The sequence below is a fragment of the Populus nigra genome, chromosome 1 (assembly GCF_951802175.1).
Source record: "Populus nigra chromosome 1, ddPopNigr1.1, whole genome shotgun sequence".
Classification (NCBI taxonomy): Eukaryota; Viridiplantae; Streptophyta; class Magnoliopsida; order Malpighiales; family Salicaceae; genus Populus; species Populus nigra.
The window spans coordinates 33,680,010-33,703,001 of record NC_084852.1 but is presented as its reverse complement, the minus strand read 5'-3'; the positions used below and the strand labels follow the sequence as shown (position 1 = coordinate 33,703,001).

The window sequence follows — 22,992 nt, the reverse complement described above, 5'->3', positions numbered from 1 at the left end:
CAAACGGTGCCTAAAGTCATGCCCACTTGATATTAAAAAAAAAAAAAAATCATGTGTCAAAAAAAAAATGCCCTTGCCTGATCAACATGAACAGTTTTTGGTTATTTGGGAACAATTTTTTCTTTTTCTTTTTCTTTTTCTGACGAACATGCAGAGTTTTTGGTTATTTGGAAATTGGGTGTCAATACTGAAAATATTTATAAAAAAAAATATGTAAATTTTTTTATTTAATAAGGTGAAAATATTTTTTATTTAAAAATATATTAAAATAATATTTTTTTTATATTTTAAAATTTATTTTTAATATTATAAAATCAAAATGATTCAAAAAAAAAAAAATTCTCAAAAAATAGCAAAAATAGACACTTATAAACGTGATGCTCTCCTTTACGTTCTTTTTATAATCTATAAAAATCCCTTCTCTATTCATCAACTCCAAGTCTACAATTTGATTTTTGATATGTTTGGGTTAGGTTTTTTCTTGATTGATGCGTATTCTTCTGGCTGGGTCATAGACAGAACAGACCATTTACTTTGAAATGAGGCATCCATGAAGATTATCTTCCTCAAGGAGGACGGATGGATGAATAACCTCGTGATCTCTATCTATTGATTGTATTAGTACCAGCTGCAGCTTCTTCGTTCTGGCATTTCCTTTGATGAATGAGATCCATTTTCTGATTACAAAACGTTTCCGGCAACTTGTGAACTTGGTAAGCGAAAGTAATTTTAACACAGCCATGGCAACACACCTCAATTCCTTGCTGTCAACTTTCCACACCTCTCAGTCTGGACAACCCAAAACCAGAAAGAGATTAACATTTGTGACAGTGACATAACATCCCTTCTGAATCATTCCTAATGGGAAAGGAGCACTTCAGGACAGGAAGAGCATTTGCAGTGCTTTACAGCACTAGCATTGACTGAATGCTGCTAGATCATAGGTTGGGATCTGGGGAGAAAGAAGAACCCTTGTACACTTACTGCCTGATGATTGATTGTGCTTCATGTATTTTCGTTCAACAACAACATTAATCTCACTTCGAAACAATATACATGCAATCTTTCTTACATCTATCACTTTCGGCTCTTTCATACAGTATGCACACATACATACAAATACACATTTATTACCACATATCTTAAACAAGGGAACAAGCCGAGAATGAAAGAGGGAAATTTCACTTGAATCGATTTCTCTCTTCAATAAAATGGAATTCATGCAAGCACAGCAACTCAAGATGCTGTAATCACAGAGTGATACCACAGAGCCATCAGGCCATAGTTGGCAGCATGGCAGAAGGACCTCAATCATAGGTGCATGTATTTTTCTTGAACTTGATAGGTTTAGAGCTGCTAGAATCAATGACCAAGGGACAGGAGATTTGTCTTCGATGCTTTGTCCTGACCAGCTTTCCTACCACATTGCCTCGTGATTTAACATCAAATTTCAGTGTCAATGGAACTACAATACCAGTTTGTGAAACTGTTAGACTGGATCCAGCTCCATACAAAGGAACCTTATTTCCTTCCACAATCACTGATACAGTCCTGCGACTCTTTCTTGGTTGATAGTATTTCTTCAGCTGCGGCATTAAAGGGAAATCAGTAACATTCATTATTGATTTTGATACCAATTAGAGACCAAGCTCTCTTATTGGAGGAATGCAAAGAGACATCATGCAATTACTTCAAACTTGCAACACAAAGCATAAGTTCTTGACATAATTTCAAAACATTTTAAGTTCTATTGGCTTTAAAGGGTCTATCCCGAATCCATCGAATCCTCACTGATTTGGATTAAATATTATTACATGGTAATGCAAAGGATTATACCTGACCAGTTGCGATGGGGACCTCTGAGTATACAAGATTGATTGGTGTGGAGCTGACATGAATGCCAAATAGTGTAGCAGGGTTGTAAACACTCATCCTTAATGAACCATTCACTGTAAGCAGCTTTGTAGGAACACCAGAGGAGTCAGTACCTTCCCCAACATAAAAATTATTTACGACCAAGCTCTGCAAGAATCAGATTTTCCATTAGAAATGAACTTCAACAGAGAAACATGTTACCTCAAGAACCACATTGATTAGCTAGTGAGTGACGCACACTAAACGGCTTAATTCATCCTGTAATGGAGATATGTTTGGGACCATCCAAGGCTAATTCATAGAAATATTATCGAGGCTTCAAATACAATAACTCCCTCTGACTAGCTGAACCACACTAATCACAAACTCTGAGAATCTTCCAAAGAAGACAGGAATATGATACAAAGAAATGGCTTTTAAAGGTTGATGATGAATCTCAGCAAGTACAAGCCCAAGATTTTAAATCTAATTAGGGTGGCACAATAACTCTGTGTTGGTCCTTTTAAGGACCACAGAATTCAGCTGGTTGATTCAATTATTCAGCTGCATGTACAGGGAGTTTCGAGTCCTAGTTATTCAGAAAGATGGCCTTCCACAACATTTTTCATTGTCTGGACATAGTAACAACGAAAAAAAAAAGACAATGACCTGAACTAGAGCAGGGATAGATATCCTCACTAAGCAATCATGCAAAATATCCTCTCTAAGCAAAAATATTTGACTGAGGCTTCTTTTCAGCAGATCAATTTTGTCTAAATAAAGACAATCCTTGACATAGAAGATAGTGGATCAAAGGAACATGCATGGGTGTGGGCCTTTTGTCAAAAAACAATCAGCTTTAACTACATGCATTGTACTATTGACCATCTCCAGAGAATTAACCATTGGCTGCTAGTTTCCAATTTCCTATACATCTCCACAGATTCTAGAAGTAGTTATGGATGAAAATACGACCAAGTGGAAAGCTACATGTATAAGGTCCCTATCATACACTTCCTGATTAAATACTAGACATCAGATTCTTCCTTTTCTTCTTCTTCTTCTTCTTTATAACCTATCATTATAACAATGCTTGAAATTGTACAGCAGTCACCATACATGTACTCGATCAGAAAATTGAACTAGATCCATAAACAAATCAATGGTGCTTACAAAATCTAGATGGTCAAATTGTATAATAAGAAATGAAAATGTTACGCAAACAGTTAAAGTGAAGTCAAATTTTCTTTGTGGCATCTGTACCAAATTCCAACTATTTATTGTATTCATACTTTATCTGTTCCCTAGAACTTTAAACAGCCCAATTATTTCAAAATGAATAACTTATTGCAACATTGATTCAACCTGATGAAATAAATGCTCGTATAACAGTTGCAGAAAAGGTACAGCAGCATTAATTTATAGTAATGTCCATTCTAATCCACTCTCAAAGTTCAATTTTCGGCGTCAAAATGTTTGTTCTAATGATTGTATTAAGCAGACCAAACAATCAGAGGAAATGAAACTTAAAACTGGCATACCTTGACTGTAATCTCTGCTTTGTAAGGCCTGCTAGCACCCCATATAATCAAGCAAAAAACTGTAAACAAAAACACAAAACTTAACAGAGCAATCAAGGCCTGAAACCTTCTGGTAAACGCTTTATCCTCATCATCATAGTTCCCTTCTTCCATGATAACATTACACTCAGGCCACCCCTTATCATTCCACCCCTTATTATCATTTCTTTTCCTACCACCACTTTTTCTCCCTGAAGAGGACCTAAAGATCCCTGAAAACCTACTAGCCGACGAGTTCCTAGAGTGGCGACCATAAGAAGGGTGTGAAGGTGACTCCATTGGACTTGGTTGCATAGAAGACGACTTGTCTCCATCATGTGAGTCCCTTGAAGGGCTTTGTACGAAATATACAGGACGTTTTGGAGACCTTGAAGGTGAAGATGGAGCTAAACTAGTAATATCAGATTCAGATTTTGCGGAAAGCATTGTAAAACAACAGCGTCTTTCCTAGTTTTAGACACTATAAACAATGAAAGTAATGAGACAAGAGAGTTGAGCTTATATGTTTCCACTCGGAAACATTTCCAAATTTTGAGATAAGGACTTCAACAACCAATCCAAAAACCAATACAACTGATTCAATACTACAGGAAACTGGAGATGTCTGTACCTTTTTAGTGAGAAACTAAGCAAAACAATAGCATATACTGATAGAAATGACCTGGTAGCTTGTGAAGAATCAAGAAATGGAAATTTGAGCAGGAACCCAGAACCTGGAATGATAACAGTAATCTAGACTCTTAATGGAAAACTCTTTTAAGACACAAAGTTCTTGAAACAAGCACTGGCGACACACCAAAAAAAAGATAGTAAGGGCACTAGAACTGTTTACGCTTTATAGCTATAGTGACAACACAGCCACAAGGTCACTTCTCTATGTTATCTGTCTAGCTGTTTTTCTCTCAGTGCATGAGATGAAACTTGTGTTGGAGGTAGATACTTTCTTTTCTTTTTATCAACAACCCAATGAGTAGTAGTAGGCTTTGCATGTTAAATTAGGCTTGGATTGGAGGAGCCTATGACAGAGCCTCAGGTTCGGCAAAGTGTCGGCAGGCTCACATGTTATTCTAATGCAAGACTTGGTTGCCATGCCTTTTCCTTCCTTCTTTCTTTTATTGTGGTCTTGACTACGCACCTAATTTGATTCGTTTCTTGTTTGTGTCTTGTTCCAGCTCAAGGCCTTGGTGGATTTTAAATATTTTTTGATGGTTACTGGCCTGAGTATGTTTTTTCAAATATTCTTAATTTACTCTGATTTATTATATACTTTGGTTTTGTTTTTTGTTTTGCTTTTAATATATATATATATGGTTTGGTATGACACTTCCCACATTGTATTATTATAGGATAAAAAATTGCATACTACAAATAAGTGAGGTGTTCTTTCTAATACACTGGACAATATTCACTGGACTGGATTGGATCAAATAGTAATGGATAAATAATTATCTTATTTTATGTTTGGTGTGTTCTAGATTGAAATGGACAATTTGATTTTTTTTGTGTTTGATAGATACCAGACAGGACTCGGCCAACTCAAGATTTAGATTGTTTTAAAAAATAGAGAAAGGATTGATCTGACATCACTCGGTCAAAAACTCGAGTCAAAATACAACCCGGTTAGCCCGAGATAAAAACTGTTCAAAAATTCATTGACTTTTTTTATATTTTTTTATCAAAACAAAATTGCTTTGATTTTTTTTCAATTTAGATCAATCCGAGTTAACCCTCTCAAGTTGTGACTCGAGCTTTATCCAAAGTCGATCCTCAAATCGGATTTTAAAACTATAATATTAACTATTTATATTTTTATGTTGACCCGGGTCAATAATCAACTCGAATTGTGACCTGAATCTAGCCTCGGATCAACTCTCAAGTTGAATTTTAAAACTAAAATAATAACTATTTTTACCTTAACATTATCCTAGCTTAACAGTCAGATTGATCCTTAAATCGAGTTGGATGCTATAAATTATCGGACCAGTAACATTACAGTTTTTTTGAACTAATTTTGCATTGATGAAAACATAAATACAGTGCTTCACAAAAAAAAAATTAACTAGTTAGAACAAACACTAAGTAAATATAATAATTTTGTTTTGATATTTTTTTTATTTTTTATCTGTTTAGAGTTTATCATGGATCCAATACTAATAAAATTTAATAAAAACCTAGGAACACCACTTAACTCAAGGCATGCTTGATTATGTGGAATGCCCTACCATGTATTATATACCTTCTAGAAGATTATTCACAACGGTTGTGTTATTTCATTTCCCATCTCTTTCATAAACAAGGTGTCTTTTTCTTGTATTAATTTATTCATTTTTTTAATGGTTGTTTATTCAAACTCTATGTAAATTACCATAGTTTTTAAACTTGGTTTGATTTAAAGTCTGGATTTCAGGTTTTGACCGGGTCGTCCGGATCATCTGGATCCATTTTATTTTTTTAAAAAAAATTAAAACAACGTTGTTTTAGTAAAAAAAAAAATAAAAATTAACTGGTTGCAACCGGGTTTTTGATCGGATCACCCTGAGTTTTGACTTTTTCTATTTTTTCTAAAACTCGGCCCGGTTTTAATCCTGGATTGACCTGTTAGGTCAGGCCGGGTTTCAAAACCATGTAAATTACCTACAGCCCTGTATCATTTTTGTTAAAGCAATGATTTAAAAAAAAATGCAATTGGTAATGGTGACTGAAAAAATAAAAAATTAAACTCAAATATAAATACAAACTCTAAGCAATATTCTAATCATAAAAATAACCTTAAATCTGAAAAATAAACTCTAAACCCTAGCACTAATCCATCGCTAACCTTAATTAATTAATAACCCTAAAAACGAACTCTAATTAATGACCTCCTAATAAATACAAGCAATTAGTTTCTTCTAAACTTGTTTGCGTGTTTAAATTTCTTGACAAGAAAGCAAGTTCACCCTTCAAACTCAAGCATGAAGATAAGCACCTTGAGACTTGTCAAAAACAGTGAGAACAAGTTGGAGAGAACAAAATAGTGAGGTTCGAGATGATTGGTACCCAATAACTCTGTAAATGATTATAGAATATTTAAGATGTTTAAATAAATCTCAAAGATATTTAGTGCATGATCAACCCGATCCATAATTGACATCGAGTTGACCATTAAATTAAATTTTAAAATTATAATAATAATTATTTTTATTTTTATATTAATCCGAGTTAATGATCTCAACTCTTTTTAACTCTTTTTAACCTCAATTCAACTTTTGTAAGCTTGGTTTGATCACCGGTTAAACTAAAACTAACATAAATATTATTTTGACTAAATCAAATTAAACGCAATTAAGCCCATGTTGAGCTTAGTTTGGTTATTTTTAGACTCACTTGGATTTCTTTTAGGCTAAATTCAATTGGATTTTTTATCCTTTCCTTCACTTTCTTCCCTCTCTTTTTTCTTTTTCTATCTGGTTTATTGTTCATATCACCTATTTGTAATTCATAATGAGTTACTTATAATTATTTTTTCAAGGTAAGCTATATAAACAAAATAAAATAAAATAAAAATAAAAAATATTCTCACTCATAACTACTACGTATCCGCAATTACTCTCTTTATATTTTTTTTCTAATAAAAAAAAACATCCTTCAAACACAACCCTAACTTAACTATTAAAAAGTTATTTTACAAATAACACCCACATCTCTAGCTCAGAATCATCCACGAATTGAGCCTCCATACATCCGAACGAAGTTTCTCTATGAGCCTCATCAAAACCCCTGCCCTGCGGTATAGCATCCAATCAAAGATAATGTAAATGAAATGATATTGAAATGATCCCAGAAACACTCTTGCACCCATCTTAAGAATCACAAAGTCGAAGATCGCTGCTCGTACGACTATCAAAATAACCCACGAGCCTGCCATTGGCCCATTGACTCCTGGGGACACAAACGGCTAAAAAGCGACTGGTTACCTGGTTTTGAGCTTCCATGAGAATTTTAGCAGTCTTTGTAAGAAAAAACTCAACTACACCTCGCCGTATCTCAGACACCGACATATCAGAAGTCATTGATCGCCGACAGGGGGAAAAAAAACATTTCAAGATGTTTCACTACAGGTGTCCTTCAGCTATCCTTTTATCTCTGAAGCATCAATTATTATTATTATTATTATTATTATTATTATTAAATGTTACAAATCCCTGCAATTGTCGTTACTAAAGTCGGAGGCACCTTTGCTAGGCACTGCTGATCAAAGACCAATCAAGTCACCATGGGCTAGCCTAAAGCAATCACTGCCAAATAGTGATGATAATAAAGAGACGACGACGACGACGTTAGTGGGGACCCCTAGAGGTGCGGAGTGGTGACCGTTAGCTAGCCCAAGAAGAGACGATCGAAGATGAGAAATAAATAATGACGTGGATCATGTTACGTCGCGTATTTTTTTTCTTTTTTTAATTAACGTTTCGGGTTATGGTCTTAATATAATATAATAAATTGAATTAAACAATAAAAAAATAATCAATAATAATAAATAGATCAAAATAAAAAAAATACGATAACAATAGCCTGAAAAAAATATATTTGAAAGCACAAAATTGAATAAAATAAACGAAAAAACTTGGTCTATGTCAATCTGAAATAACATAATGACATATAACATTAGAAATAAAGGGCAAGTCAACTCAGGTTAAATTTCAAAACCTACGATCTAAATCATAAGAATAAGATAACTTGATAGAATATAAACCAAAGAAAATCATAAAGCTAATTTTTTAAAAAAAATTAATATTGAATGATAAAATAAAAAATAACTCAAAAAAAGATGTCAACTCGTGTCACCTCTTCAAACCCATAATCCGGGTCATTAAAACAGAAGCGCTATATATGAAAAATTCATGAAACTCAATCTCAAATAAATCAAACATTGAATGATGAAATTAAAAAACAAAAATCTATTATACAAAAGGATAAAAAAACAAAATAAAATAAAATAATAATTAAAAAATTAAGAATAAAAATCAAAATAAAAATTAAATTAAAGAGAGTTAAGCTGTATTTTAACCGTTAAATAACTAATAATAATAATAATAATAAAACCCTGTTATCCCTGTCATTCAAGCTAAATGTTTCTGTTACGAGGGGTAAAGTAAAATCGTAACTTGACTATTACAATTCACGGTGCTCTTGATTTCCCCATTCTCAAGTATATTTTGTTATGCTAAGTGTATGAGAAGGACAAAAAAAGAAAGTGCGAGACAAGCTGCTAAAAGTCTAAAAAGTCTAAAATCCACTACCGCGCCCGCGTGCTGTGGATGGGACGACATTATTAAAATACTATGTGGGGCCACTTACTGGTTATGTTGAACCTCTGTAGATTGAGCTTTGATGAATTTATGATTTCTTGTTGAATTTTATGCTTGAAAATCTGTGCTGTCCATCTTCATCACTTGAACTTTCTTCTGCCTTTTATAATTAAACCCAATGAAGATAATTTAATAAAATAATTAATGGAATGATAATGACTTTAATTCAATGGTGTTTTCAATATGGTCAGAAGAAATCATTGTTTTTTCTTTTTTTTTTCTCTTTTAGGAAGTATATTGATTTATCAGAAATTAAGTGATGTATAATATCTTTAAATTTTATATAATTATTTAAATTATTTATAAAAATAATCACTTTTAATTTTTAATTAACACCTTCATCGATCATCCTCATCTCATCATCTAATCATAGTCGTCACCACAATTACAACATCAACCACCACCATCCAAATATCATCCATTAACCACCACCTAACTATCTCCTCATAATCAATGCTCTTATTACAAAAGCCTCCATTACTTAAATATCATCAAATTAAAAAGAAAATTCATCATTTTGGATATGTTTATTTGTAGTTAAAATTGGGATTGAATAGAATTTTCAAAAAAAAAAACATGGTAGGCTTTAATCTCTTTTTTAATAAAATAGGCTATTATTTAGAAAACAAACCTAACTAAACACAAAAGCTAGAAGAGATTAGCCTTTTATATGCACCTAGACACAATTCATTATGGACTAGAACACTGAAATTACCATTTTATCATTCTCAAACAAGATCATTTGACTAGCTATTAGGAGCAAAATAGTTTTTCTATAAGGTTCATTTGTCATTATCATGTTGATTAGGGAGGTAAATCAGTCCTCAAATACCCTTAAAAACAAGAGAACTAAAGCTGCGATCAAGAGGTTTTTTGGTATGTTAATGCTATGATTGCACAGTGAAATGATTACATTTCCCTTAAAAGAAAAAAAAATTGAAGTTCAAGAGCTTTTTTGTATTTTCATCATAGTTTTTTAGTTATAATCAATTTAAATGAGAGACAATCCCATCTTTTAACTAATATAAATATACTTAAAAAATAAAAGTGGTTGGCGCATGTAGTGAGTTGGAGCCGCCCACGCTTTTTTGACGGCGTGTGTGGCATCTTCTAGCGATCAAATGCCACCTTTCGTGATGGTGTTGAAAACATTGCGTCATCCTCTTCATGGTGGTCAGGTATGTGTGCACGTTGGAGCAGCGGTTGGTCTCTAGTGGATTTCTTTTCTTTTCCTCCCTCTTTTCTCTCTCCTCACTTTGGATTTCATGTCAGCTCTTCCAAAAATTAAATGTGTCATGTCAGTTTGTATTTGTATCAATTTTGATTCTCATTCTTTTGATTGTTATTTGTTTTATTTTTAATTCCTTTTCAAGTTGATTTTTTTTTCAATTTAATCCATCAACATTTAATTTTTGTGTTAAATTTGGTCCTTTTATTTTTTATTGCTATTTTGTTTTATCATTTCTTGATTATTATTTTTCAATTTCATCCATCAACATTTTATTTCATTTAAGTTTTTATCCAATTTGATCATCATTCTTTTGATTGCTATTTTTTTGTGTCCTTTTCTTGATTGATTTTATTTTTCAATTTAGTCCCCCATTGTTTTCTTTTATTTAGTTTTTTATACCATATTTTATCCTCATTATTTTGATTGCTATTTCTTTTGTGGTTTTAATTTTAAATGATTGGAAATTTTGCTTCGTGATTTTTTTGTGTTTGCCTTTTATGGCGTAATCCCGATCCTATAACTTGGGTCACAAATTTCAAAAATTAACCTGATTTAACTTTAGTTGTTTTAAGTTCTTTTTTAAAATTATTTTTTTCTTTCAATTTTATCATTTGACATTAGGTTATTAGATCTTGAACTTCATGATTTTTTACACTTTTTTTTTGTGGGGTTATCCCGATCTTATATACCAGGTCACAAGTTAGTCTAGTTAACCTGAGTTGACTTGTTTTTTTTTTTTTTAAATTGAATTTTTTTTATTTTTTTATTTCATCATTTAGTTTGCTTGAGAGTTGACCTCCATTATTTTATTCAATTTCTTTGTATGAGGTTATCTCAATCTCACGATTGAGCTACAAATTTAGCTTGCTGACTCGAGTCAAATTTTTTTTCCTTTTTAAAATTGATTTTTTTTAGTTCGTCCTTCAACGTTTGTTATAATCGTAATTAAGTTTCATATTTCTTTCATTTTTTTATGAGGTTATTCTCATTTAATTTTTGCTTTATTATCAAATAAGATTGTTGAGATATTCGAAGAAAATATAAAGGTTATATTTTTATAATATTGACAAACGCTCATATTTTTCAATTAATCATTGGTCTTTTTTTGTTTTCTTATTATCTTTATTTTTTTAATCATATTATTAAATTAACCAAGACTTTTAAATTCATTCAAGACAATGACTAGGGTTCTAGATTTTTCTTGCTACTTTAAAAAGATATCATTGCCTGAATATTTTTTTTTAAATTAAAAAAAATCTAATCCAACCCACGGCATAATGCAAGACATCTATTTAGTTAAAGCTTATATAGAATTAGTTTAACAATTATATATATATATATATATATATATATATATATATATATATATATGAACTTCTCAAATTATAAAATATATTTAGAAATAAAATTTACATATCCAAAACAACATGAACATCCCCGGTTTTTTTTTTTAAAAAAGGAAAAAAAGCATAATAAGAGTCATTGTCTCTGAATGGAGACCCTCAATTTCCTAATCTTCAAAGGAGCTTCTTCTCCCTGATTGATTAAGTCTCTGCATTTGATTGCCAAGAAAGTTCCAGAGAGGCAATTGGAAGGGAGGAAAATAGGTACTTCAGAATAGTAGAAGCGAAAAAGAACAAAAAAGAGGTCACAAAGCAGTTGCACTGATCTTTTCATGTTTTTCATGATGTTCACCTTTATCATTGCGCATTCACATTTTTACCTGTCTTTTATGGTTTTCCCCCCATGATTTTGGTGAGCCAGTTCTAGTTAGCAAATAAACAATGGTTGCGACTTACCAATCTCCTTGGAGGTACTGGGTGATTCCTGGAGACTGCCAATTGGGCTACTGACTTCATGAAATTTCGTAGCTAACAACAACTATGAGCTCAAATGGACTTTTCAATATGCTAGAAAATCATGGACAGAGCTTCTAGCGATGTAGACAAGACAAAAATCTGGAGAACCGAAGGAAATCTACATGGGCACCTGACTCAAGCCTTGTCTTTGGCATAACCATCATATAACTGGAGTCAACAGGGACTTTTTGCTGAAGTGTGCCTTCAAGTTTGCAATGACAAGGTCTGCCATTGCGTCGCTAGTTTCTACAGTGTCAGATCCCACATGAGGCTGGAGGACAACATTGCCAAGACCGAGCAATTCTTCAGGTACCTCAGGCTCATTTTTATACACATCAAGCCCTGCGCCACCAAGCCGACCTTCAAGCAATGCAGACACAAGCTCAGTTTCATCCACGTGAGCACCCCGTCCAATGTTTATTAGAATGCCCTTTGGACCCAGTGCATCAATGACTTCGCTATTGATAATATGGCGGGTTTCCTCTGTCAAAGCACATGCCACGATGAGGATTTGGCAACTGGTGGCCAAGTCAATAATGTTTGAGTAGAATTTGTAGTTTGCAAATGGTTTTTGTGACCTGGAGAAGTAACTTATGGAGCAACCAAAAGCTTCAGCTCTCTTTGCAATAGCTGTACCAATCCTGCCCAACCCAACAATGCCAACTGATTTACCACTAAACTGAAAGGGAAAAGGAAGAATATCAACGAACAAAATTCAAACTCCATATAAAACTACAAGGGGAGAACAGTCAATTCAGCTTCCAATTTGTCCACTCAAGCATTTTGAATTTCTGCAGTGTTCATGGAATGGAGTTTATCCAACTCCTTCCATAATGTCAGCTCTCCACTAGCAGGGCACAAAGAATTCGTAATGTATATAGTTTCTCCCAGTCAATTGTAACCAAAAAATGATTCTCGTAACGAATCGTGGTCCTTTCTGGACATAACCTCCTAGTTATCATTCTATACCAGGATTCAAATCAAGAGAGACAGCAAGTGACTTCAAACAAAACATGAGATCTGTAATGCTAGACGTACAAACGTAAAGGAAACTAATCTTGTATGTTACGAATGATACAATCTCCAGAATTCCTTAAGCTATACGAGATTTTCATATCTAACAAGCCTGTACCTTCCATTCACCAGTTATCAATCCAAGAATCCAAAGACAGCAATCCACATCACACAAAATCAATATTAAAATGCTGATAAATAACAAAAAAAAAAAAAAAGAGAGAGAGAGAGGGAGAGAGAGCTTAATAGACCTTTGTTGCCAATCCAAAATCAGAATCCTTCCACTTGCCAATCCTGACGTAAGCATCAGAGGCACAAATCCTCCTCAAAACCCCCAATATCAACCCAATTGCTAAGTCAGCAACATCATCAGTCAAAACATCAGGGGTATTAGCAACTCTAATCCCCTTCTCTTCACACTTTCTCAAATCAATTTTATCCAATCCTACACTGTAACTGGCAACAATTTCCAAACTTGGCAATGACGCAATTAGTTCCGCATCTGCACCAATCTCAGTGTTACCCACTACTGCTCTGATTGTGTTTCCTTGATGGGTTTTCAAGAATTCAGTTATAGAGGAGTTGCAGTGCCATAGTTTGAAGAGATTGAAGTGGGTTTCTAGCTGTTGTTCTAGGTATTTGTGCATCGGACAAGTCATTAGGACTCCAATGGACTTCATTTTTATGCCTGAGATTTTTTCAAGGTTAGGGTTCTTCTCCTTTTCTGTTTGTTGGGTTGTGTGGTGGTTCGTTTCCATTTTGAGAGTCAGTTAACATGGTTGGGGACCTCCTAAAACGACATGTCAAATCTGTGCATAACCAGAACGATACAGTTAACATTGTATGCTACGTTTTGGAGAGACTAGGGCAATAGAGAAATACTTTAGTTTTTTCAATCACAATATCATGTTCTTTTGTTCTCGTATTTCTATAATCCATGAATTTGATTCCAAATTCATAATTTTGAAATTACATTTCTTTGTTCAGAATCAATTTTCTAAATAACTTTTTATTCCAGTAAAAAAAAATTTAAAATTTTTTTTATAGATTTTCTTTAACATGATAATTATGTATAAAAAATGTTAAATTTGTAGCTAGAAATTATTATATCTCAACTTATTCAATAAACAAAAAGCTTTCAGGAGCATAGAGAGAAGTTGTTGATATTCATTGAGTGATTTTAAGAGGGAAAAAAGAAGAAGAAGTAAGATACATGATTTGGAGATTAAATAATAGTTGACTTTACATTTTATTTTTATAGTTAAAAATGACACGAACTTGAAACTTTTGATTAGAAAATCCTGAAATTTTACAATTACAAAACTGTAAAATTTTAGTGACACAAACTGTTTAGGAGTCCCTTATTAATATTTATAATATCTTATATTTTAATGATAATAATTAAATGAAAAATAGACTAATAATTTGCTTAATTAAAATTAAATTTAAACATATTTTATATGAAGATTACATTAACAAACATATAGAATTAAATGAAAAAATCCATCAACAAGTCTAAGATACAGAGCAAGTGAAGAGTTAAATATTAATGATTCATTTCAGAGCTTATTATTAAATCTTTATATCTTACTCAATAACAAACTAAAATGAACTCACATATTTCACATTACATACATAAATATGATTGATATACACTTAATTAGTTCAAGTTTCACCAAGTTTAAAACTTCAAAACTAGTTTTTAAACTGAACCGGTCGACCGCTTGGGCATACCAAGTGAACTGGTTGATCGCTATTCAACTATAATGAACACCTAAGAATTTTTCGGGAACCAGTCGACTGAATGATATGGTCATTTAAACTGATTGACCATTTTAGGTGTCAAAGGCATTCTAACAGCTATAAACACCTAGTTTCTTTTGGAAACACACACACTCACACACAACTCTTTTTTATGCAAAATTAAAGAGAGATTTTGAACATGCATTATATATAAGCTATTCCAAAAGAAAAACCAACTAGAAATCATCAATTTTTATATACTCAAAGTTTTGCAAAATTAAATCTTTTTATTCTAACACAAGAGTATAAAATCTCATACTCATTACATTTACACACCTTCAATCATCCTAAGTGTTATCAAGTGAGCTATAAAGATTATTATTTTCAATTGTATAATCTACTCTTTGAGAGAGTAAATTTTTTTTTAAACAAATCATAATTGTAAACATCTGAAAGTTTGAATAAACTTTTGGCATTGATGAGGTATTGTTACCAAGGAAAAAATATTAAAGACGAGAAATCTTCAAATGGTGTAATTGCTTGATATGGATTCATTAAAGTCATTGTATCTTTTACTTGGATTAGTAAAAGAGTACAATACTCAAGTACAGTTGGTACTTAAGGTGTTGATGTAGGCTTGCTAAACCACGTTAAAAACTGAGTTTGCAATCTCTCTTTCCTTATCTCTTTATATTAAATACTTTAGTTGTATTATTGGTTATTGTGTTATGTGTTTAGTGTGATTATTTGTATTATTTGATATAATTAGTGGAACACCTAATTCATCTTCTTGTAAGTGTTGTTTTTTACTTTAATTCTAGAACAACAACAACAACATCTCTCTCTTTTCATCTTGATCGATAGGTTTTGCATATGAGGATCACTTGATTTTTAGGTTGTTTTGTTGTTTCTAATTTGATGTTGGCTTTTTTCTCTCATCATTCCCTACTCTTTCATTTGCAATTATAAATAATTTTTAGAGATGGGAATATGTTTTTTTCCACTAGCCATTGTTGCTTTTTCTCTGCATTATTTTTTTTCACAAATTTTATTTATTGACGATGATGGATTTTTTTGTTTTTACATATTTTTGTTTTTAATTGTTGCTATGATTTAGTCTATGTGTTTGGCTTTGTAAAGGATTATAGGTTCGTATCGCTTAACAATTGTTGTTGTTGTTTTTTTTTTTTGTTTTGTCTGTATTAAAGTTTGTGCTTGCTTGAGAGTTCATTACTACTAAGTGAAGAGGGTCAACTTGAAATATTTTTTTTCCCGTTGATGGCTTATCTAAGGCTAAATATCTGAATTTTGATTTATGGTTATCTTTTTCATATTCAAAGTGGTTTTTTTTTCATTCGTTTTAGTTCCAGAAGGATTTTATTTTATTTTATTTTTTATTCTTTTATCAATTGGTTGCTTTCTTTAGTTTTTTTTTCTTTTTTTTTTAAGTTTGCTTTATCATTTATTTTCTTCGTCTATTGACTGTACATTACATGTCTATTTTGGTTCTTGATCTAGAGGAGATTTTTTTTTGTTTCCTTTCTGCTGGTTTGTGATCTTTTATAGAACTAAACATTTGGTTTTGTGTCACCGGGAAGGTTTTGGGTATTTTAAGCATGCTCATAGCTAATTTGGGAGGGCTTCTCATGATTAGAGTGTGTAGGTTTTAGCAGTTTGATATCTTCATAGGATTTTGTTTTCATAAAAGATTGATGAGACAAATAAGGTGACGTGTGAGCAAAGATTGTCCTCATGGCTAATCTATGTGTTATTGATGGGCCTATAGTTAATAGAATCTCTGAGATTCATAGTGAAACAGTAAAAAATAAAGTATTTAATGAGTTTTACAAGGTAGGTGCTTTCTTATGAAATTACAGTGTTGCTATTTTTTCTAGGACCATTATGCATTGAATGTTTTTTATGATAAAACTTAGTCAAATATCCATTACTTCTTGGAAGTTATGGCTCGAGAAGTTTCATAAAAAAACAAATAAGGCGACACTAAGAAGATGGATTTGTTTTTGCAATTCAAAACTAAGTAAGATCATAATAAAGTGGACTTGAACAAATGATCGGGTCTTAAACACTAAGAAACTAGGGTTGATATATTATAGTCTACAAGTTGTCCTGTACTCGTCTTAAATATCTAGTGATATTTAAATTAGGGTTTCACTTACATGCATTTTCATAGCTGTATGTTTTACACATCTCAATCTTACATGCACTCAAGTTATTTCCTGCCTATCATTTTCTTAATCTATTTTTTCTAAATTTGATTACACAACTTTAGAGGAAGTAATTGAAGCTTGTTGATGACTGATATGAGAGGTCTTCCCATGATTGGATTGTATAGAATAGACATATGGACCATCATTCCCATGTTAGCATGTAATTCATCACGAAGAACTCAATATTGCTTATTTTGTTTGCAAATTATATGGTATGCTTTGTTTACTAGGCTAATAATGGACTCATACATTGACTTATTATTATTATTATTATTATTATTATTATTATTATTATTATTATTATTATTATTATATGTTTGGTTTGTGTTTTCTTTTTGAGATTTGATTGAAGCACTTATAGTTTTTTTTTTGAAATATTACGTGATTGTTTTATATATGATTCCCTTGGTTTATGTGAAGAAAGAATAAAAAAGCACAAATCAATATAAGGAATTAGCTAAGCCTATACATCAATATTTTATGTTGTTGTTACGGTGGTTGAAGGCTATGATAGCTGGTGCTTTTCGTGTTGCATGGTTTTTTCTTTTTTTTTAAATGGTTGTCAGTAAAGCAAGAGATGGTTGTTGTTTTTGACTTTGCTAAATGCTTTGTGGTTAAGTTGCGTGAAGTTTGTTTTGTGGTTAGGTATGCTAGTTTTGGCTAGTTTAATTGTCACATTAAGATGAGAGTTAGTGTAATGGTTTTTGGTTTGGTATTGTTAAGCTTTCAAGTTCTATTATTTGTTGTGTTTACTTTGTTCTATCTTGGTTTATTATTTCATTAATTATGTTGTTTTTATACAATCTTATCTTGGCTCTCTTCCTTTCCTATAATTGCTTTTATAACTTGATTCCTTTAAGGTGACTATTGACAATGATTGAAAAACAATATAGGAAATTAAAAAAAAAGGCAAAAGAAGTAGCAAGCTATTTAGAGAATAACATATCACATGAACAATTTGTAAGAAGAGAATATGCACTTGGCTTGTTTGATGAAAACAACAAAGACTATTTAGAGAATAACATACCAAAGAATAAGTAGTAGTAGAAGAAGAACAACCAGTGTTAAAAAAGTAAGTAGAAAAAGAAAATATACAAAAAACTTAATAAAGAGAGGGTTGGAAAAGGTGTTATAAAAAAAACAGCAAGAAAACGCGTAAAGGTGTCCCTCCTTCCCACGAAGGGAATCATAGAAGCGAAGAATAAATAAAAGTAAGAGTAAAACAACAAAGACAGAAGAAAAAAGTAGCACAATAATAGCGTAAAAAGTAATAACATTATCAAGTAAAAAGCAAGGTTAGAAAAGACAGAAAGAAAAAAGCAATATGGAAACCTAGTTGAGAGGTTGGATCCATTGTTAGCACAACTTTCCCAAAGAGTAAGACGAAAGACATATAACTAAAAGGATCTACCTAAAAGAAAATAATTCTAAGCAAAATTGAATAAATACAATCGGGAAATCAAAGAATAATAAAAGCTTAGTGTGAAGCTAGCGTATATGAAAAAAAAAAATAGTGAGCACTCTAGTATAATATGACTAGCCATAAAGGCATCTTTAGAAAAAAAGCTAAAAGAAAAAGACAACTTTTTTTTTTTTGCTTTCATCCTTCTTTTTTATAGTTCTAAACTTCTAATAGGAGAGCGATATTTAAGAGCCAAAATAACATTTATAAGTTAGAGAGCTATTCCTACATGTTGGTCAAAAGAGTAAAATATTTGTTTAATATATTTTTATGAAAAAATGAGGTTTTGATTGGAGTTATATTAGTTAGTTACTATTAATAAATAGTTGTTTCAATATTAAATATATTAAAATACAATTGACTTTATTAAATGGTTTTTTCCCCAATGAAGTGCATATATAAAAAATGCTATTCAAAAACCCATATTAGCAATTTGACTGTTCTAAATAGCTTCTCTCATTGAAAATGCTCAAACAAATTCAAACAAAAAAAAGGTGCAATAAATGTTGTGAATGAGTACAAAATCAAGCAGATAAAGGAGGGAAATACAATATATACACATTGAGCATAAGCAATAGTAGGTCATTAAATGAAGCGATCGCCTAAAAAACTAAGAGATAAGAGTATTGTAAACCTCGATTCTTGTTCTTGAAAAACACATCACATAAATAAAACATTCTTCCAGTACAAAACTACACAATAGCCTTACAACTTTTAATGGGTTAGAGAAGTAAAAACCATTGAGGTATAAAATTCAAATATTTTTTCCTTAAACAAATAAAATTATCAGATTATTATTCCCTAAATTATAACCTAATCAAATATAAAGGGAGCATGTTATCACGCAATAGAAAAGATGAAGCAAACATAGAAACACCTTTTCTAACACAAAGCTAAACAAATAAAAGCCAAACAACTCTTTATGAGCCATACAATTTAAAACCTTCTAGTTTTGAAATAAAAAAGTACATTTTTTCTTCCACAAATAAAACTCTCAAACCATTATTCCATAAACAATAACCTAATATGATATGGAGGGAGCTTGCTATCATGAAGTTCAAGGCAAGTTGCATTTTATCTTTAGAAAGAACATAATGTGCCTTATGTTATTTTCATGTAAAAAAAATATGAAAGAATGGAATTCATAATCTAGTAAGTATCATGGATTTATATCAAATCCTAAGGAAGTTATGTTTCCTAAAAAACAAGATTAATAGGTTTAAGGGATAATTTTGTATCAATACCAAAATATAGATTTTTAAAATGATCTAAATAGAAAAACAAAACTTGTAGACAAAAAAACTATGTGGATAAACATCCATAATAACATACTCTTGATAACAAACACATTATATGAACATAAAACATGAGGCGTAGAAGGAAAAATTTGTGAAAGAAAGAGAAGGAACAATTTTAAAAAATAAATCAAGTATCTTGCTTTTCCTAAAGTGAATTACAAAGCCTAAAAGTAGAGTAAAGAAACAAAGGAGACTAAGTTGAGTCGCACTTCCTAATGAAAGAATAAAAGAAAATACCGAAGTAAAGAGATGAATTAAAATAAGAGAAAATGAAAGCAAATATGCGAAAGAGAAAAAACAAGCAACTTAGAACATGGAAAAAACATGTCCCATAAGCTTCTCCACTAATGTTAGTGATTGCATATAAGTGTTGAAAAAGGACTCATAATTTCCAATGACAATTATAAAACTAAAAAACAACATACGTGTAGTTGAGGAGAAAAAAATAATTATATAAAAAGATAAAAATAAGAACTAAATAGACCAAAAATAGTGTAATTGAATTCATATGGTTAAAACATGATTTTGAATTACCTAAATTCATTGATAAGAGGTTTTAATTGACAAAGAAGAATGTAGTTAGACACAATCTCATTGCGAGTGGACCACCAATATAATATGCAATCATATAAAATTTGATGGAAAACACATCCCGAAACTATAGGAGATGACAAAGATGATGACCATTGTGATATGCATTTAATGCACAATGATGACTGACGAATCAATATATTTTAAAACTTTATTTTTAGCCTAAGTCCATATTTAAATTCCCAAAAACAAATTGATAACCTAATGATAGAAGGGCGAGACTTACATCCATACCTAATATCCCTACGCTTGGTAGAATGCCAGGCCCAAATGACATAGGTCCAGTTTGCTTTCAAGCCCAAGATTATTTGGTTTAGCTACATACTGAGCCTAAGTATAAATGGGTCTGGTGAGTTTCCAGATCCAACATAATTGGGTTTAGCTACGTGCTGAGCCCAAGTACATATAGGTTTGACAAGCTTTCAGCCTTAACGTCTACCAAACCCTTCTAAAGGGTGTTCATGTTGTCATGATGCTCATGCACATAACAAATATTCTCGGTGCCTTTCTGGCTACTATAGGATAAAGACTAGCCATTAATACCCCCACTCCTTACTAAAAACCTCAAGCTTTCTAGAACCTTATAAATATAAAAGTAGAAAGCATACTATATGAGAGTATATGCATAATGATGTCTACACCCTTGGTCAGATATAACATTATCCCTTATCAAGACGGGTGTTGCATACTTATATTTTCAAGGATTATATTTCCACCAAGATGACATTATAGAACTATGATAGTATTACTGACCTAAAGGAACACGTACAGACCTACAAAGCATCCTCAAATTGGTCATCTATGATAGTAATATCATGTGCAAGATCCTACCTACAACCTTCAAGGGATCAATATGTATATGGTATAATAATTTGGAGTCAAGCTCTAGTACAAACTTTGATAACCTTTATACTAAGCTAGTGGTATGGTTTAACATAAGCATCCCAACTAAAAGAAGCTTCACAAAACTCTTTGGGGTTACTTGATAAGTTTATGCGAGCATACTTACAGAGATTTAATGAGAAAATGCTCAAGGTCAAGGAATTAATCAAATTAGTGGCTTTTAAGGCCTTGATAAGTGGGGTAAAAATGAGAGCTTTATGGAAAGAATTCTACGCTCTACTAAAAAAAGTTTATTCAAAGTGAAGCAGGCCATTAAGAACCATATACAGGTGGAAGAGGTAAGTGTGTTGTGTTATGTGCCTTCTTATTTCTCTAATGAAAGTCTATTATAGAGGTTTATGAAGTGGAATTGCTCTTCTAGGAGGGATAATAACCTTAGAAAAAGTCTAAAGAGGCTAGTCAGGGAATGCATGACATACCCTGAAATGTGCACTACTCCATTAAATTCCACCTTTATATAAGTCTTTATTATCATTAAAGATAAATAATTTTTTCAATACTCTCCACTCATGAGGTCACCACCTAATATTTGCACTTATAAAAAGTATTGTATATTCCATAAGAATAAAAGACATGAGACAAAAAAGTGTTATGTTTTCAAAAAAGAAATTGAAAGGTTGATATATAAAAGTTATCTCTGTTAGTTTATGAATAGGGATTTCTATCTTAGGTAAAGTAAGGAAGAACCCGACCAGTTAGAGACGTCTTAAGCTAAGGGCTAACAAAATACCCTCAGAATATGCTAGTTATATTTATCAATTATGCTTTATGTAATTAACATTGCCTTCGTTTAACAAAAAACTCTAAGTATAAAATAAAGATTGTTCAAAGCCCATCTCTCAAACATACATAAAAAATATTTCTTAAATATTTTAAAAGGCCTTATTTATAGTTTTTTCCAAGTCCCTCGTTCACCTTAAGCCAACTTTATAACCAATCTATATAAGCACTACCCGAAATCAATGTGATCTTGGGTTGTACATTAATATAGGGTGATTTTAGCATGTGGAAAAGAAAGTATGAGAAATATGTTATTGCAACTGGTTTTCTTCAAAAACCCGTGGCACAACCCATCATCTTCATTTTAACGGATATATATATATATATATATATATATATATATATATATATAGAGAGAGAGAGAGAGAGAGAGAGAGAGCAACCTTCCCACATGAGGATGCCTTGGTCATCTCCACAATCCTTTCAAACCATCAAGTTCATCGAGTGTTAGTGGAAAATGGCAGTGTGGTCAATATTCTTTCCAGGGAAGTGATGGTATAGATATGGATACCCCCTTAAAATTAGCTTCGGTAAAAACTCTTCTTATTAGGATAGAAGACTCGAATGTTCCGGTGAAGGGTGCCTCGAAAATCCTAGTTTCTATTTGCACACCCCCTAAGTGTGTCTTCTTTTAGGAAACTTTCATGGCCATTGACATGACATGCCATTGGCTTACAATGCTATTCTGGGTAAACCTCTTCCACATCAGATTAAATTTGTAATCAACATCAAGAACTTAGCACTAAAGTTCCTTACTAAAAAAAAAGTGGGCATAATGAGATGAAATTAGATGACCTTAAAGCAATATACCTATACCTGCTTGGAAGGCAAAAAGGCCTTAGCACTAGACCGAAAAGGGCCCTTGAAAGAAAGTATGAAGGTGAAAACTAAAGCTAACGAAGAGTTGAGGGATGTACTTTTAGGAGAAAATAAAGAAGTAGTCATGAGAATAGCTTCCACCCTAACACCAATACAATAACAATCATTAATGGAGCTTCTCCATATCCAAAGATCTAATTTTGTAATGGGCACCTCTGACATGTTAGGAATCAATCCTGAAATAGATACTCATTACTTAAAGTTTAACTTAATTGTTCA

The 22,992-nt window shown here is 31.9% G+C and overlaps 2 protein-coding genes across 2 annotated transcripts; both read right to left on the bottom strand.

The window, feature by feature from the left end:
* Positions 1-1,012: 1,012 nt before the first annotated feature.
* On the bottom strand, positions 1,013-4,392 carry LOC133671411 (uncharacterized). Its single transcript, XM_062092185.1, has 3 exons — positions 3,396-4,392; positions 1,837-2,022; positions 1,013-1,586 (listed from the first exon to the last, which is right to left on the bottom strand). The coding sequence occupies exons 1-3, from the start codon at positions 3,858-3,860 to the stop codon at positions 1,308-1,310; spliced, it is 930 nt and encodes a 309-aa protein (XP_061948169.1). The 5' UTR covers positions 3,861-4,392; the 3' UTR covers positions 1,013-1,307.
* A 6,999-nt stretch (positions 4,393-11,391) lies between these two features.
* LOC133695173 (glyoxylate/hydroxypyruvate/pyruvate reductase 2KGR-like) lies at positions 11,392-13,775 on the bottom strand. The gene is made up of 2 exons (XM_062117035.1): positions 13,141-13,775; positions 11,392-12,554 (listed from the first exon to the last, which is right to left on the bottom strand). The coding sequence occupies exons 1-2, from the start codon at positions 13,645-13,647 to the stop codon at positions 12,036-12,038; spliced, it is 1,026 nt and encodes a 341-aa protein (XP_061973019.1). The 5' UTR covers positions 13,648-13,775; the 3' UTR covers positions 11,392-12,035.
* Between the last annotated feature and the right edge of the window lie 9,217 nt (positions 13,776-22,992).